The 18,392-nt window shown below is 37.1% G+C and overlaps 1 protein-coding gene across 1 annotated transcript; it reads left to right on the top strand.

The window, feature by feature from the left end:
* Positions 1 to 2,028: 2,028 nt before the first annotated feature.
* On the top strand, positions 2,029 to 10,137 carry rgmd (RGM domain family, member D). Its single transcript, XM_053513847.1, has 4 exons — positions 2,029 to 2,075; positions 4,152 to 4,297; positions 7,169 to 7,683; positions 8,715 to 10,137. The coding sequence occupies exons 1-4, from the start codon at positions 2,047 to 2,049 to the stop codon at positions 9,384 to 9,386; spliced, it is 1,362 nt and encodes a 453-aa protein (XP_053369822.1). The 5' UTR covers positions 2,029 to 2,046; the 3' UTR covers positions 9,387 to 10,137.
* The last annotated feature ends 8,255 nt before the right edge of the window (positions 10,138 to 18,392 follow it).

Here is an 18,392-nt window from a genome sequence, read left to right as displayed (position 1 = left end):
CTTACAGCTGGTCTTTTGTTGATCTGGTCTTGCTTCAGCCTTTCGTTTCAAGAAGCAACACTGTTATCCTGCTGTCTTTTTAGGGCATTTTCTCACTGGGAACAATTGTTCCGTTCCATTCCCGAGCACGATTTCTTCCCCTCCCTAATCACCCCGCAGGTCTGCGTGCACATTGTAACATCGATGCCGATCCCCGGGCACACATGTGTATTTACACAAACCAAAAAAGTAGGTGACGGTAGAGAGGTAGTTTGTTTCTCTGCTGTCCAAAATGAGAAAGAAGAAGAAACCACAAGTCATAAACTGTTACACCTGTTAATGCGCCGTGTGGATGGTTTTTTTGTGACAAAATCAACGGCGAACAACATGTCTACTCACACATCTATCGCGCAGCTCAGAGGGTGAAATGAGCACGATACAACATGAGGCATGATTTTAAAACTCTACTCTGTAAGGTAAGTAACCAGCTTTCTGTCTACATTCTCTTCTGATTTCCACAGTGACATTATAAACGGTACTCATTAATCGTTAATTTATTTGGTCATAGCAAAAGAGTGTTATTTATTTTAAATATTTAGTTTTTGTATTAATCATACAAATGTAAAGAATGAATAAAGAAATGCAGTTAAGTACAGTGAAATACAAGAAATGCTAGAAATAAATATAATGCATGCTATAAAGTTTAACGAATAGCATAGATACATATAATAAATATCTAATCATGTTCTTCTGTTCTCCCTAGGATCATCTGGGTTCAAGAGAGGTTCAAGAGAGGTCTGGTGTGTAATGGAAGCATGTCCTTGTGACCTGGAGAGACCAAGAATGGCTGCCAAATTTTTCTATCAAGAAGACAACATTCCTCTAAGAGAGATGCTTGTGCTCTTTTTTGCCTTACCTTGTTGAGTGTAGCTTTTCAAACTTAGCTGATGTGCTGAAACTATTGAACCTGAGACCTCACCATGCATCAATGTATTGTGTTTAACATGTTTTGTGTGCAGTGTGCTTATACTGTATTTTTGCATAAATAAATGTATACTGTTAAATCCAAAATGTGTGGGTGATTTGGAATAGACAAAATGTTTTATTAAAAAAATATTTAAGTAAAATATAATTTAAGCAAGTGTTGTAACAGAAAAGTTAAAAAAATGTAAAAAAATTTAAACATTAAAATGTAATATATATATCATCCAGGCAACAAGAGTCTCCTGCTCTTGCACGTCAGGCTTTTCCTCTTTCTTCTGTTCGGAAACGGCTCCCGGACCCCAGTGAGAAAACGCCCTTACTCTCACCATACATAAATGTAGCTGCTTCACTCCTCTTTCTCCAACGCTCCAGCATTTGCTCTCACTTGTCTGGCATTCAGACTCGCCGTGAAGCAGAGAGCTAATTTTACCAGCCTGACATCATTGGTCTATTGTATAAGAACAAGTGAGTCAGTGTCAGGAGAAATGTGCTGGCCCTCTTCTTTCTTTTCCTCTTCTTTTCTTCCTTCTACCCGATTCATCTCAGTAATTGACAAAGCCCCCCAACTTTCTTCTAGAGCGGGAATATGTATATTCACTGGATCATGCAATGCAATATGTTCACAAGCCTGGAAGAAAGAAAGAAGCCTTTCTCCACCCATCAGCCTCGTCAGGCCGTCTTCTGACAGGAGATACTTGTAAGAGGCTCACTCATCCATCCACCTGAGTGAAAGAAGTGTTTGCTTCAGTGCCCTGTATGTGAATGATGCCTCTATACCATCAATACTCATAAAGGCCTGAGAGATGAATGACTTTATGAGAGTAGACTGCTCTGCAGAACCGCAACCATGTAATTACTGTTGCCACACATAACATTAATGCACTCATTATTGTGGAAGAGGCTCAGTTGTTGTCTCTGCTCAAATTTGGTAGTTGAGTATTAAATAATAACAAAGATGTTACTAGCCTGCCACAACAAACCAAAAGCAACAAATGTGTTTGTGTTTGGTTAGACCATTTGTCAAGGCGAGGAATTGATTCACTGCCTACATTTTTTTTTTTTCAGAATATCATTCGACTCCAAATGGATCCTGGAAATCTGCTGCCAAAAAGGTAATACATTGTGTATTATATGCAATTCTTAATGTATTTCATTTATAACAATAATACAACATACAGTATAACACTTAAACGAAAAAAAGTATAAACAACTAAACCTATTTTGTTTTTTCTCACAATAAATAAAAAATATATATATTGTCTATAAAAAACATAAGGCCAATCTGTAAAAAAACAGACCAGCAGTACTGAAATCATTACTAATTATACATATACAAATGACACTTATATGGCATGAGTACCTAATAAAATGTTTAACAAATGTACAGAACATGTGGCGCAAACAACATCTTTTGATTTCACATTGTAATATTTTTGTCTTATATCACATAGCTGACAAATTCTCAATTCCAACTGGTCAGAAGGTGTTAAGTAGTTAATAAAGTATTTTCTAGACTGTTATATATTATCATTTTATACTTTAAGATGTGCTGTTATTGGACACTAATCTTAACAGCAATCTACACTGATTATTTTTGAATAACAGCTTGCTGTATTTGACTGATCACGTTTTATTCCTTATCCCCATCCTTACTCCTTACCACTATCCTTTTAGACCTGAAAATGGTAGTCACAAACAGGCACCCAAAGTGCTGCTAAATGGTAGTTTTTGCCATAGTCTCTTGAGTAGATCTGAATCTCTCATAGGGGCTTTCTCATTTATAGCAGCCATAAACCCTTTTACCTGTAAAATAGTATTACACACACCCTCAGTACATTTGGCATTGAATTCTGGACAATAATATTCTGGCTATTGAGGGGGAATATGACAATCATAATACTGGTATTACGATAAATATTGTAAATATTTGTGACTTTTTTTATCATAAACTGACCAAAGGAAACTGTACGATTGAATTGTACTTATTTTTTTAATGTTCTGCTTATTCTGTAATGTTGTAAACACATTCATTATTATTTTATTTAATAAAATGTTTTTATATAGAATTAAATAAATTGTATTATTATTATTATTATTATTATTATTATTAGTAAGATCTTGTTTATGCTGTGTGTTGCTTGCCTTAGCGAGCATAAATACAATCATTTTCAAAAGTTAGTACTCCTCTCTTTTAATTCTATGTGTTTTGGTGTAAGACTATACACAAACTAGTATTAGGTGTCTACAACCTGACATGAACAACAACATATGAACTTCATTCACCATGCCATTATAGTACCCCACATGATTCAATAGCTTGTAGATCCAACTTTAGCTAAAACAACTTTAACTGTTTCCTGTAAGTCTTTATTAGTCTCTCATATCATTGTGGGGGAATTTGGGCTCATTTTTCTTTACAATATTGCTCAAGTTCATTAAGGTTTTGGGGTATTTCTTATGCATAACTCTCTTAGGGTCATGCCATAGCATTTGAATTGGATTGGACCTGCTGGTCCTGTGGCTGCAAGACAAGCCCAAATCATCACCCGTCCACTGCTGTGCTTGACAGTGGGCATGAGTTGTTTCTGTTGAAATGCTGTTTGGTTTTCACCAAACATGGTGCTTGACATTAAGACCAAACAACTATACTTTGGTCTTATCTGTCCATAGGACATTGTAACAGAATCTTTGTGCTTTGTTTAGTCAAACTCCTAAAAAAAAATCTGCTTTTATAGAGGTTTGCACACCTGCTGATGATCAATTAATTAGGGGCTAATGTTTAGCAGCAGCTGGCTGCAACTTACCCTCCTAAATCTCGTGGAAGCAGTAAAGGGGTACTTAATATTGAATGCACGTATTTTTATTTTGGCTTTATTTTTGTTAAATATTTAATTGCATGGTAAAAAAAAAGTATATGTTGTTGTTTGTCTGAGATTGTATATGTCTAATATTAAGTACGCACTATAATCAGATTTTTTTAATGTTTGTCCCTTTTAAACATGACTTTATGCATTATATATAGGCTCAGATTAATGTTATTCTTTATTAGTGCCAGAATCAGTTAATAACACCAAAAGCCCCGCCCACGAAACAGCCAGACCACGCCTGCTGGCAGGAGTGAGGCCGAGCCCCAGCGCACCCTCAGTTAGAGAGAGAGATGCTGTAAGAGTTGTTGTGTTTGTCCGCAGTGTCGATGAGCAGCAGAAGTTGGTGATCTCCATTCTAACTGAATGGATTGGCATGGGGAGAAGCGGAACTCTCAGCTCGGCTAAGCTGCAGCTTTTTCACCGGATTTCGCTTGTCATGGTTTCCCTGTCCCTCTTGCTTCAGCCAGGTAAGCGGACTTTCCTGAGTTTTTGTTCTGTTCCAAACTCAGCAACTTGGCAAAGCCAGAGTTAGCCATTTAGAAGTTTTTAAAGTCTATATAAACCTCTAAAACTCGGATTTTCCTTTTCGCTCGGCAACGTTTTCGCGTTATTTCAAAACCGGTGGTTTGTTGTGATTATTTTGAAAGTTGTAATGAAGACGTTATCACGAAGAGCTGCGCGGTTATTTAGCCAATAGCGTGCCATGCTAACAGCACAGCCCAGGCGTGCTAAGCTAAACTGAGCTAGCTAAAGTTTGTGCGCCGAGATTTTCTCTCAGCCATGAGCTAACGGTGATGGCGGTATTGTTTTCAGCTCTTATGCAGTAGTTGTTTTCTTCGAGAAATTCGTTTAAACTACATTGTTTTTAACACGTCGATGCAAACATTTCACAATGTATTGTTTTATTATTATTTTATTTGTGTGCCCCCCCCCCGTTTTGTCTGTAGCTAACGTTCTCAGTTGTAAACAGCTACGTGCGCGCGCAGCTAGTAAACAGATTAGTACATTCTAACTTTTAACGATTTGTCGCAGTTTTTAAAGTGTTAACGATGAAATGTTTTTAGAATTTTCTTTGGCTTGCTTTTGTTTGTTTTTCCTGTAGTTTTCACTTACTGCTTGGTTTAGTTAACTGCGTTATGTTTGTTCTTTGCCGTTTTATACGCAGACCTAACGTTACAGCATCCACAATGTGTTCACACTGCAAACTAATAATAACCGCCATTTCTAAACCCTTTGAATATGTTATTTTTTTGGACGTCATTTCTAAATTGAGTATTTATAAAAAGTTTTAGATTCTATACCTTCAGGTATAACTTATCAATAATTAATATCAAGCTTATAGTTAAATAGATGAGGCATATCATATATAAACACCACTAGGGCGGCAACTAACGATTACAAACGATTAATCTGTCACCACCACAACCCCCCTCCCCCGCCCCCAGACTGATTTAATGTATTCATTTCCTAGATTAAATCTACTACTTCTACAAAACTTAATAACTAGGTTTAATGAAATTACACTTTCGCTACTACAATATGAGAATAGGATTGTGTGTTTGTGTTATATATATTTCCACTTCTCACACACCAAGCTAACATATCCCATTATAGCATCATTACATTTTTACATCTTCCACTTTTTTTCTTTTGCGAATATTTTCCATTGTGACTAAGGGACCAATGGTGTAATTAACCGGGAGAAGATCTGACTTGTATTTAAAGCCCTGATTTTTGTGACCAGTAAATGAATAAATTTTGTCTTACTAGCTGAAACCCTCCAGTGCTGAATGTATTTTTATCACCATACTAGCATGAGGTAAAACATTTTCAGTGTGTGCAACCACCTCAAAAATTCATGGAATTCGGAAATCAGCTGTTTGAAATTAGTTGGAGTGAAACTTGTATATGATGAGTTGCCTGGAATGTGTTGCTGTCACATAGTGTTTACATTTACCACCATTTAAAGCAGCACATGGAGAAAATGAGACTTTATCTCAAGAAGCCCTCACCAGATTGCCAGAATTATGGAAACTCTTTAAACAGAGACCTAATAAATAGCCTGCAACACAGCTAATTTTGACCATCAAGCTCATAGTTTGAAACACTCTTTAAGCCATGCACTGTCATGGCGTAAAAAGTGATTATTGTTCAAGTGAGTTAATCTTCACTGAAAGCAATTATCATTTGATACAATAGTTACTTATAAACTAAAGAGACATCTTTCTAGAAACTAATGGCTTTAAAAAGCTTTGTCATTTTTAGGAAATGCATGTCATAGTATGCTTTATTAATTGCTAATGGAAATGTGTTGCCAGTTATTTTTAAACCTTTACAGATTTTTCTTTTTCCGTGCGGCGTAGCCCTAAAAATTACGAAGATTTGGTTATTGATTACACCTAGAGTGTTTCTAAAATGGGTAAGCTGATCCCAAAAGCATTTTTTTTACTTTCCTAGGCATTTTAGTCATCTTTAATTCATGCATAACTAATGGCACAGAACTGGGTTTGCAGCTGTTTCCTGTCCATGCTCTCAGACACTGCACGTCATAGATTTAACACGTGACTTCAAGTTTGTAAGAGTGTATATTTCAGGGTCTATTTGTGAACAATGACGTGTATGTTCATTGTAATTTTGCCTGGTCAAAGCAGAACCTTTGCCAAGGGTATTTTATTATGCCATGTTTTTTATTGTTCTATTCTAGTGGTTGTGTTTCTTTATTCTTGCAGTGAACACCTATTTAAGAATATGAGCTATTTTCTTTTCCATCTGTAATGCATTGTGGAAGTTGTGTGTTTCATTACAACATTTTCCATCACTCCACAGCTTTGCCTGGCGGTTTGTGTGAGGCCATTGCCAGATTAATTACTTAGATTTGTTGTTTTTTTTATGTTGTATTAAATTGTTTGAACTTGTAGTTACAGATGATTAGAGACTCACAGACTTCTGCAATTCTGTGAATTCTGTAAATTCTTTGATTTGAGCATCATGCTGCAGTTGGTTTTATCAGAGTTTTTAAGACTAAGGAAATGTTGCTATGCTCACTGGCATAGACATCTTTCTGAAAGCTATAACTCCCATAACTGGATTAGATTTCGTCACAGTATATAAATGAAAATGTTCTTGGTGTACATTGAAACCAGTTAATTTCTACTCTGCTGTACATCTATACTGAAAACTCATTACATTTGTGATGTGGCTTAGTTTATCCTAATCCTTTCAGATGCATGAAAATATATAATTGGTCTAAAGCTTGCGTCGTTTAAGATTTTATAAAAAATTTGATCAATTCATCTTATTCCTGAAAGTGAGTGAAAGTAATTCCTGTTTGTTTGCAGCGTGCTGTCAATCATGTCGGATCCAGCGCTGCAATGCAGAGTACGTGGCATCATTCTCACCCACCACAGGACTTCAGGAAGACCTGGTGTCTGATGTGGACTACTGCACGGCTCTGAGGGCATACAACTTGTGCACCAGACGAACAGCCCGTGGCTGCAGAGGGGACCTTGTTTACCACTCAGCTGTGTTCCGAATTAAGGAGCTCTTTGCCCAGCACAACTGCTCCAGTGAGGGTCCCACGTCTTCAGTCAAAGCCCCAAGCACATCCAGGCCCATTGCAGTGGACACATGTGACTTTGAAAGCAAAGTGCTGGCATCAGGTCCTGCAGATGCACAGAAGAAAAAGTATGCACACTGTGGACTTTTCGGAGACCCTCACTTGCGCACTTTTAAAGATGAGTTTCAGACGTGCAGGGTAGAGGGCGCATGGCCGCTTATACATAACCGCTACCTCTCCGTTCAGGTCACGAACGTGCCTGTTGTGGAGGGATCCAGTGCCACAGCAACCAACAAGGTGAGATATCAACACTGACAGGCTTTCATAAAATGTATAATGGGTCAGAGATAATAAAATTTCTTGCGTCTTTGCCATTTGATGAAAATTCAAGACATTTACTGACAAGCATGGATCATAACAATACAAACATTACTCTCAATAACTTGACAGTTAGAGTAAGTATTTTCTTCTCCATGCAGATTCGGGGTCAGGACTTAATTATTCTTCCTGAGGAACTGTAGATCATGAGGATTTGAACTGGCTGAAACCACATAGTTTAGAGATTACTTATGACAAAATTCCCAAGGTTGTGGCATATCAGGTGGTTAGCTGCAGCTATATTCATTGTAGTCTGTCCAATTCTGTGAGTTCTCTTTCTTTTAGGTTAAATAGTAGCAAATGTGTTTTAAATTTGTTTGTATTTTTTGCCAAGGAAAGAAAATAATTTTTTTCTCATACGGAGCATGTGATATGCTGTTTTGGTGTTGGCAGTTTAAAGCTCCTGATAAAGCTGGGCAATCCAGCTGTTGGAAAAAGCAAATAATTCCCAAAGGAAATGCTGGCATTAGATTGTACTTAATCAGTTGAAAGTGATTTATCAAAAATGTATACGCTTATTCATAATTCTTTTAACCATAATTATGTTAACAAATTAGGAAGATACACAAAAGGTACTATTAATGCTTGCAGTTCTTTTTAAGTTTGCTGCATTCCCCTACTGCCACACTGTGGTCAGGTTTAATACTTCATCTTCATCCAAGTATATTTTGATATAAACCATGCTTGTAAATCTCAACCACATGCTCTGTTTTTGTATATTGGTCCTACTGTGTTGTGAAGGATAAATTGCCAGTGTCTCATTGGCTTGTCTTTTTCATATATTGAATCGTAATTGTATATTACATTTAACTAAGCAAGAAATAAAACTTGCTGTCACAAGAAAATAATTAACCTCAGGATGGTGTCGACCTACGTAGAGGAGCAGCATATTAATAGTAAAGTTGGATTTTCTTACTGTCACCTATTGATCAGGAACATTTCATCCACAGATAACGGTCATATTCAAGGCGTACCGTGATTGCACCGAGCAGAAGGTGTACCAGGCCACCACGGATGATGTACCCTCTGCATTCCAGGATGGCTCACGCAGTGGGGGCCATGCGGGCAGCCTGCGCATATCCGAGGGCAGCGGACATGGCAATGTGCGCCAGGTCATCATCAATGCCCGCTACTTGGGCACATCGATCATTGTGCGTCGGGTTGGTCGCTACCTAACATTCGCCATCCGTGTTCCTGAAGAGATGGTGGAGGAGAGTGGCGGGTTACAGCTCTGCCTGCATGGCTGCCCACGCAGTGAGCTTATCAATGCTCACGTGCTTAGCCGAGGGCAGCGGCAGGAGGAGAGTGATGGACCGCTGCAGCCAGGCAGCGTGGGTCATGCCAACTTACTTGAGAGTGCTATCTCCAGATGCAGGGAAATACTGCAAGTCGAAGACGTTTACTTTCAGTCATGCGTCTTCGACGTGCTCACTACGGGAGACATGCAGTTCTCAATGGCAGCATTTGCAGCGCTGCAGGATCTGAAGGCTCTTCCTCCCAGCACGCTGGAACGGATCTCAGTCAGGACTCCACATGTTCCTAACAGAATGAGAGAGAACTCTCCATCACTCCTCATCACCACTCTGCTTCTTATGCTCATTCTGCTCATGAGGCCTGGCTAGCGGAGACACTGGGGAGAGAACGGATTTGACTGAACTTCTGTTTTAATGCTCTTTTGAATCATCATTCTTGAATTTGTAAGAAGCACTCAACTTGTCTTTTCTTACACTACCCCAAAGTGCAACACAGCAGTCATTCAAACTTGTTTTACTTTTTATAATGGAATTATGTCAGTGCATTTCGGTACTTTGAAGAAGGCAGTACAGTCTGTGAAGGCTGAGGGCAGCTATTTAAATATAATTTGCATGGACATTATGTGAAACAGCAACAGCAATGCCTAATCATGATCCTGGAGGATATTTACTGAATATAGCTGCATCATGGACACAGCTTTGAGAACGGGAGATAATGACATCTCTCATTCAAGTTGACTTGAGCGTGGCACTTAATACAACTCCTTTGTAATAAATGCATTTACAACCTGGGTTCCAACAACTAAGTGAAAATACTACCTATCCATATAATTCTACAGGTACCATATAAAACACTACATACAAAAAAAAGGCTACAGGAACAGCCTAAAACAGTAAGTCCCCGAGCCACACTGCTTCCTGCATTACTGTTTAAGGCTAAGAAACAAATTCTTTATATAATAATATATTGAAAGTGTGTATATATGTGTGTATAATGTGTACATTCTCCTGTGTATAGATGATTGTAAATGTGATGTTTTTCATAGATTTTTTTTTACGGTCAGACGTAACAGATATGTAATCCCTCATCTTTTCCATATTAAAATAAGTCATCACACTATCCTTATGTTTTACTGCTTTCCTTGGGGTTTTCTGCCATGTGGTTACGGCTGTGCCTAATATGGCCGTTAGCCAACTGTAAACAAAGTCGGCACTCTCACTGTTTGTGCACATTCAATCTATAATCACTCTCAAAAGAACAATCAAAAACAAACAAAGAAATCCCTTTGTCATCTGTTATTGTTGGAAATGAAATCAAACGAAGCAAATGGTTGTTTACCTATCCAAGCAGGTAATGGGAGGAGGAACTCATAAATGCTTTGGTATACCACAAACCACTGTGGGGACGATAAAAGTTTTAAACATCTGGAACTATTGCAAACTTGCCAAGGGGAGGATTTATGTGCAGTGTTTTCCTTACATAGAAAGGAAAAGGGGGAGAGAGGCCAAGGAGAATACAAGCAACACTATTTCACATACACACTTTAGTTGGTTTACAGTTGCCTATAATGTGGTAACTGGTAAAATCATGTGTTTATACTTTATCAGACCTAGCATAACCACTGGACCGTATGGTTAAAAAAGAAAACCCATTTTGTTGTTTCCATTGCCAAGTCATCTGTACAATATGCAAAATTTCTTTTTACTTCTTAATAGACCTTTATATAATCCATACATATAGTTGGTCATGATGCCACTTTTTTTTTTTTTTTTTTTTCAAACCAATACCACCATGAATTTCAGTTTAGATAAATAACAGTGATTTATTAGTTATACAGTATCAGAGTATGATTAGTTTGAGATTCCATACCCAAAAACATTTTGATGAGACTGGATTATGTTTACCTTAATCTGCGACTGAATTTTGTCATACTGGCTTTGTTATTTTATTTCTGTTGGTGTGCAGATTTTTTTTGTTGCAATAAACCTTTTTTTTTTTTTTTTTTTAATAGCTTGGAGTATTTGATAAGACTGCATTTCTGGGTTTTATGAGGCACATAAAATTCAGCTTAATGTAATCATTAATTTACAAATGTGTATTATTAATTATATTAATCAGCCATAACATTAAAACCATAAAAAAAATGAAAATCTAGGTTTAGGTTCACTTTGTGCTGCTGGGTGGCGCTGGTCCTCCAGGGCATTACTCCATGCGATCTCTAGGGGTGTGCTGTGGGGTCTGGCACCAGGATCTATCTCCACCTCATCCTAACACTGCCTTATGTTAGAGATCCTGCAATCTTGATGACTTTAATCTTGATATAATCTTTCACATAGGCCACTATCCTGCCATTTTTGGATGCTCCCAAAGTTTTGCTGCTGACCTGTGTTTTTGAGAGATTAGATTTAGTAAGCTTTAACAGGATACAATATTAATACAATATATATTTAGTTGTACTTGGTTCTCTGTCCACTTCAGACTAAGAAAATACAGAATATTTTCTTTTTGTTTATTTTTTAAGAATACAATACAGAATAGACAATACAGAATATCAAATGTCTTAGTATAAACCCAACTTTACCACACTTTAAAACAGTGTGCGCACAGAGGTGCTGCTGTGTTTAGACATTTGCTTTTTTCGCCCACTATATAACTGAAATATCTTTTATTATTATATAATATTTTACTTTGGGCCGTCTCTTTGCTGCTGCTATCTCTTCAAGTAAAGTGGAACAACAAAAAAATTTTCTCAGTGCTCTCTACTGTTGTTCACAATTCATTCAATGCTTCCTATGGCTCATATTACAAGCTCAGTTATTTTTTTGTCAGCAGTGGCTATGAAACCCAGGTTAAATAGGTTTTAAATCACATAGACATTTACATAATGTCTAAAAGTAGCTGGTATAGTTCTATTTTCAAAACTCTAGTACTATGGTACTAGTGTTTAATATTGGTAATACCAGTATACCATGCAACACTTATACTTACTGAAGCTTCACAGGTAGTTACTTGACTACCTTTATTAATGTGTGATAATAGGGTTGGACAGTGTCATCGAATTCATGAGTTTGTTGTTAGATAACTATCTCCCTTTTAGGATTTATTCTTAAATAAAGTCTAGCATAAAATCTCAAGCTCACAGGTAGCTCACAGAGCTACTAGTTATACCAGTGTGTGAATTTTTACAGAGTTGCTAGTTTTTAATAAGTTAGTCTTAATAGACATTGGGATATTTAATATCCTATAAAATTGCAACAATAAGAAATACTGAAATAATTGTATAACTCAAAACAATGAGTTATAAAGCTAAAATAACATTTAAATAACAAGATAATTCAAATGAATGAAAATATCTTAAGTCAAAGTAATAAGTTAAAATAATGACATGCATCTTGTTCCAGGAGAGATCCTGTTATAATTTTTAAATTTAAGTATCAGTGAGCCTGTGGCATCACTAACTTTTGACTTTGTCTGAAATGAGTGGAATCTGGGACGATCGTCTACTGTCTTAGCCTATTCATCTCGATTTTCTGCTCACCATCCTTACAAAGCAGTTAATTATGTTACTATCTTCTTGTAAGTTCCAAACAGTTTTGACATTCTCCACCACCTTTTATTCCCCCAGTTTTTTATTTTTTGGTGCATAGTGTAGCGGGTAGCACTGTGGCCACGCACCTTTGTCGCTGTTTGCATTTGCATGTTCACCCTGTGCTTGGTGTTCTCCCACAGTCCAGTTCAGTGTGTGCACAGTGTGTGTGTGTGTGTGTGTGTGTGTGCGTGCGGTGTGTGTGTGGTGTGTGCTTGTGCCCTGCAATGGACTGGCACTCCATCCTGGGTGTGTCCCACCTTGTGCTTCGAGTCCCCCTGGGATAGGCTCCAGGCTCCCAACAACCCTGTACAGGATAAGTGGTTTAGAGAATGAGTGTGAGTGTGTGACCTCTAGAGCATGCTCTATGCGAAAATCATAAAAGATCTGAAATAATCTACCCAACATCCATGTTGTGTCATTGAGATCATTTCCCAATCAGATGTTTGTGCTGAACAGTATGTAAAGCTTTTGATCTGTATCTGATGAATTAATGCATTGCTGCTCGCAATTGATTGTATCACTGGATAATTAATAGAATGAGTAGGCGTATAGTTGTTCCTATTAATGTGGCCAGTAAGTGTATCTTAAAATGTTAAAGGAATGGTATTCTCCAGTTAAAAAAAATTTAGGTAAGATATTACACTAAGTCTTGTGGTTCAGGCCTTCTGATTAAGAAGAGTCTTAACTTGTACATTTTATTTCTTTGTGTTTCTAATCAAAAGTTGTTAGAATATCCCATATTAATTGGAATAAATTTCACAGTTACCCTGTTTAAATCATTTTGTTTGAGTGCTAATAATTTCATTTCTGAATGTTACCTATTTGTCTTGTAAGCTCCATGCCACTGAAGCAACCGAGCACATCTGGTAAAAAAGTTTCAGACTCCATCATACAACAGGTCTCTGGAAAAAGTGAAACTCTCTGCTAATTTGCGCCTCATTCATCGTGCTATGCTACATCTCCTCCTGCAGAGCTGTTCACCCGCGCGTCCCTTCTGCAGCCGCAGTGCTTCATCTCCCTCAGCTTTAATATCATCCAGGGTGGAGACAGAAGAGGAGGCCATTTTTCAGTTGCCCTAAAACCTGTCACAAATCATTTTGCAATGCTCAACTTAACACTGACCGATAACACACGCTCTTAGTTCCACTCATCTGTATGGGCTTACAGGATGGTTTACTTTAGAAGGTGTGATCTTTCTTGCCCATCACAGGTTTCCCATCCATTACTGTAACACAGGTCACATTGATTGGAAGTGAAATTTCTTTGCTATGTCCCCGAGTAAACAAGGATAATTATTGCTTGATGATACCCCAGAGAGTGATTAATATTCACAATGAAGGCTTGTAAGGCTAATGTATTATTAATAGGGTGTATGGAGAGGTACATTTATGATACCGCCCATATCATTTCTTTGATTAATAAATTGCAAGGTTGATAGCTGTCCTTAAAATGATGCCGAAACACTATTGTTAGCTGTGTAGACAGTATTTAGTGGTGTCAGTGATTTTCAGTAATACATTATTACAAATTCAGTAATACAGTATTACAAATGTGTCTATATAAGAATTCTGAGACAAAAAGTCAAAATTAATATTAAGTTGAATCAGGTTTCTACATAAACATTTGAACATAATTGAAATTTACATAAACATTTTAAGAAAGCTTAGATTTTTCTGACGTCAGAATTTTCTGGTTGTTAGTCAGGATTTTAAGACAAGCCATCATCATTACTTTAAAGGGATAGTACAGTTTTTTAAATTCTGTCTTAAATCAATTTTACAATAGGTCGCAGTCATTATACATTTTCCTGCTCTGCACACCAACCATGACGTTTGTAACCCAGAACTCGAGAACAACGTAAGTAGCCGAAGTCACATTCCACAACCCTCGTTTCCATGCAAAAATGCATTCCATAATTCAGCTGAGACTCGTTTGACGCTTTGCAGTCCCACTGGGCTAATCAGAGCTACGGCTAACCGGAACCAGCCGTATAAGTAACCAGAGCAATTTATGTTTGAATGTGCTCACACAACATTCAACTCATATAATGTCCTATTTCACAGAATGTACAGTATATCAGATGTTAACTGACACATACCTGTAATCATACTTACTTACACAATAACGGAGTCTAAATGTCTTTTTTGCATCTTCAGCATTCTCCAGAAATCCACTGAATGCATTTAGTTTATTCACAGCAGCCACTATTTTGCCCAGTTTTGCTTATTAGGATGCTTCACATTTTACTGTGTGACACCACCACTCTATCACGAGTTTGCTTCTAACTTCAAAGCTTCTAAGAAATTATTATTATTATTATAATTATTATTATTACTATTTTCAAAAGAGATAACTCTGTGTCCTGGAATACAAGTTAAAAAATGAAAGAAAGAAAAAAGGAAAATAATGATAAATAAATTAAAAAAATCACAAAACGTAATTTTTTATATTTGGACGATGTGTGCTTAGTCTATCTACTTTAAGTTTATTCTTCAAATTATTAATAGTTCGCCTCGCTCATGTTACACCTGCAACTATATTTCATACTGTATGTGTTTTCATGAAAACTGCTGGTAAAATATTAGACAGGTTCGAGAGAAGCAGGCTCAAACATATTCCCCAGAGTGGAGATGAAATCCGGTGGGTGTGTCCCTTGCCATCTAAAAGGCCCGTCACTAACAGGCTTTATGTATGGGCTAAAAAGAAATCAGCCCCTGCCTCGCTCCCTCATCCTCGTTTCTTATAACCTGCTACACTCAGAATCTATTTTAGACCAAAATCTAAAATAATCCTCTTCATAATAAATGTTAACAACAATGTTGGTGCCAAACAACTAATTGATGTGTTTATATCTTTAAAAGACAGACATCCTGCTAGTGTATTTAAACCAAAAGCTTCTGGCAGTGTCGTATCGCTACAATGCACAACCTCCTCTACAGTATATTACAATCCACTTTATTACAGGGGGAACATGAGTGTGTTAATTTCTCTACTGTGCGTTTAAAGTGCTTCTCTCAGTACCCTCTCTATATTTCAGGTCATAAGTCTACACCTCTAAACTTTCTAACAAATGGCCCTTCCACACCCCAAGCGCAGAAAAACCCAGCCCAGACATTAGGCGTCTGTATCATAAATCTTGGAAAGTTATAATAATTTGCAATTCCCTCCCTCATCAAAGACAATATTAGCCTAATTTATTATCTCCGTGCATGTGCGGCACACAGAGGCCATGGAGATAAGAGTGTATCAGGAGGGGGATTGATTTTCATTAACTGATTGTAATAAAGATGAACTACCAGGCCTGCGCGCTGACCAAGAGCCACACTTTATTGTAATTGGGCCAATTTATTTCAGGAGCTGCTGCCTCTACCTTTTATGCTCTCTCTCTCTCTCTCTCTCTCTCTCTAATTCTAATCACTTTATCTCTCTACTTCCATTCTTTCACCTGTTCCTCTCTTACACACTGCTGCTCTTAATATTTTCATTACAGCTTTTATTCTCTATTAATTCTATATATTTCACTCAGTGTATGTATCATCATTGAGTCGCTGTTTCGTGACCTCATTTTGTTGTTTGTTGTTGTCTGCCATTTTATAATTTAAAATCCACCTCATAGAACACAATCATTAATGCCTTCCAATGAGAATGGACTAAACTGAATTACGTGTCCTTACACCCAAACACAAGTGCACGAACTGTGTAGTGTATTGCTGCAAAGTGGGATGTTTTCATGCAGTATAACATCCTTTAGCTGCTCAACCCTGTGCATGTAGTCGTTCTTGTCAATGATTTCATAGCGCCCCCTAGTGAAAGTGTTAGTACATATTATCAGTAACCTGTTATAACCTGTAGCTCTGATCATGACCCATGGCAGTGCAGAAATGTTTTTTTTTTTACTGGAAACAGCAGAGTTTGTACTTAACAGCTGCTGTTGTAATTATAAACACTGATCTATGCACATCCGAGGACTCATGCACAATATACTCAATATATTGAACATCACTTCAATACAGTTTGTACAGTTTGACCTTACAGTATACACTTGTAGAAGAGGAATGATTTATAAATGCAGTACCTGAAGAGGATGGTTTCCCTTTTGACTCATGGTCGACTGCAAAATTTCAACATCTGATGCCAATATGTACTGAGTAGTGAGGCAGTTCTTCGCCCCATACTGTGGGACTATGTAACAACAAAAGAAACTAAGATGTATATGATTAAACTTTCAACAGTGATTTAGCATATTTAATGAAAAATCAGAAAAATACTGAAATATTTCTTTTCATAAAGGTTTGAATAAACTACCATAAGCGTTGATTTTATAAAAAAATTTTAAAAACGTTTTAAGAATTTTTGCATAATGTTAACCTGAAGATTGCCTGCCATGTAGAGCATGCAATTTCTATTTTACCTTATGACTTGGCCTCTGAGAGCTTAGTGCCAGTCCTTTCTCTGAACACCAGTATGCCATTGCTTGTGTAGAGAAAAGCAAAAATTTCGCACTTTTGTTAATTGTCCTATCTTGTAGTCTAGTTGACCAATGCTGATTATTTTCATATCGGCCAGGCCGATAAATCAGTCAATGACTACTTTTGAGTCTGGCTCCTGTTAATGTTTATTCCTCATGCTGTCTCCATTTTTTTCATGGGCTCAGTGTTAACTACAAAATGGCAGGAATAGTAGAATATTGACGGGATCTTATTATCAGCTGTATAGTGAGACACTGTGTGAATGAAGATCAGTTTAATATTAATAATTAATAATTTTAACAAACTCAGCATGTGTAAAAACCTAACCTAGTCACGGCAGAGGATGTAATTTTGTTTAGTAGGCTTTGTTGTGTTGTAGTTTCTACCTGTCTGTTTTTTAAAAGCTTGAACCATTTTACTGACTTCAGAGGAAAACAGTCCTTATAAAGTTGCAATAGTACATAATCAAGACATTAAGTCATGGTAAGTGTCATTAAACAGGGACAGATCAGCACGTCATTCAAAGACATACACATTTATTTAGTTTCAAATTTTATTGTAAAATTGAAAAAAAGAGAAAGAGAAAAGCCCATTATGCAATTCCTTTTGATGTCTTCTTTTAAATGTAATCCTTAAAATAAAGTAACCTGGTATCACACAAATGAACCAATAAATAAATAAATAAATAAATAAATAAATACTATTTAATTTGGCATGACAATAAATATTTGCTAATACCTGAAAAAAAAGTCAACACTGAAGTGTTTGGCTTCTCAGTTGAAGACCAACGAGCATCTGTCCTGCATCATTAAAAAACATTACTGCACTGTGTCTCATTAGAGTTTTGAGCAGAACATGAACTTTACTCTCCTTATTACCTGAAAAATAGGGAAAGAAAAAAATGTAATAAAAAAAAAAAAAGAAAAGAAAAGCGGCGACTGTAAACAGCATTGTCTCGTCCGGGCTGTAAAAGTGTGACCCGGACTTCTTGCTTCACTCATCACACACGTCCACATGCTTTTCAGCAAATCCAGTATATATAGACTTCCATAGATTTTGTGCTGAGAAACCAGTAGTTGAAGACGGTCTTGTAAAGCAGAAAACCCACAACCCCACCCTCCCCTCTTCACCCAGCAGAGACCCCTGAAAGGTTCCTGTGCTCATGTTCCCTAATATACACATTTTAGATCTATAATAAGCTACTTTCCTTAGCATACAAACCATAGGTAATTAATTAAAGAGTCATATTGTTAATACGAGTATTACCATTAATATACTTTACGCCCCACCATCCCCCCACCCACCCACCACCACCG

This window comes from Clarias gariepinus, chromosome 15 (genome assembly GCF_024256425.1).
Source record: "Clarias gariepinus isolate MV-2021 ecotype Netherlands chromosome 15, CGAR_prim_01v2, whole genome shotgun sequence".
Classification (NCBI taxonomy): Eukaryota; Metazoa; Chordata; class Actinopteri; order Siluriformes; family Clariidae; genus Clarias; species Clarias gariepinus.
Note: the sequence above shows the minus strand (reverse complement) of the source record. Positions and strands in the feature narration are given on the sequence as shown.

Coding starts and splice junctions, on each gene's coding strand:
- rgmd (XM_053513847.1), top strand. CDS start 2,047: ATGGATCCTGGAAATCTGCTGCCAAAAAG. Junction 2,076..4,151: donor GGAAATCTGCTGCCAAAAAG/GTAATACATTGT, acceptor GTTTGTCCGCAG/TGTCGATGAGCAGCAGAAGT. Junction 4,298..7,168: donor GTCCCTCTTGCTTCAGCCAG/GTAAGCGGACTT, acceptor GTTTGTTTGCAG/CGTGCTGTCAATCATGTCGG.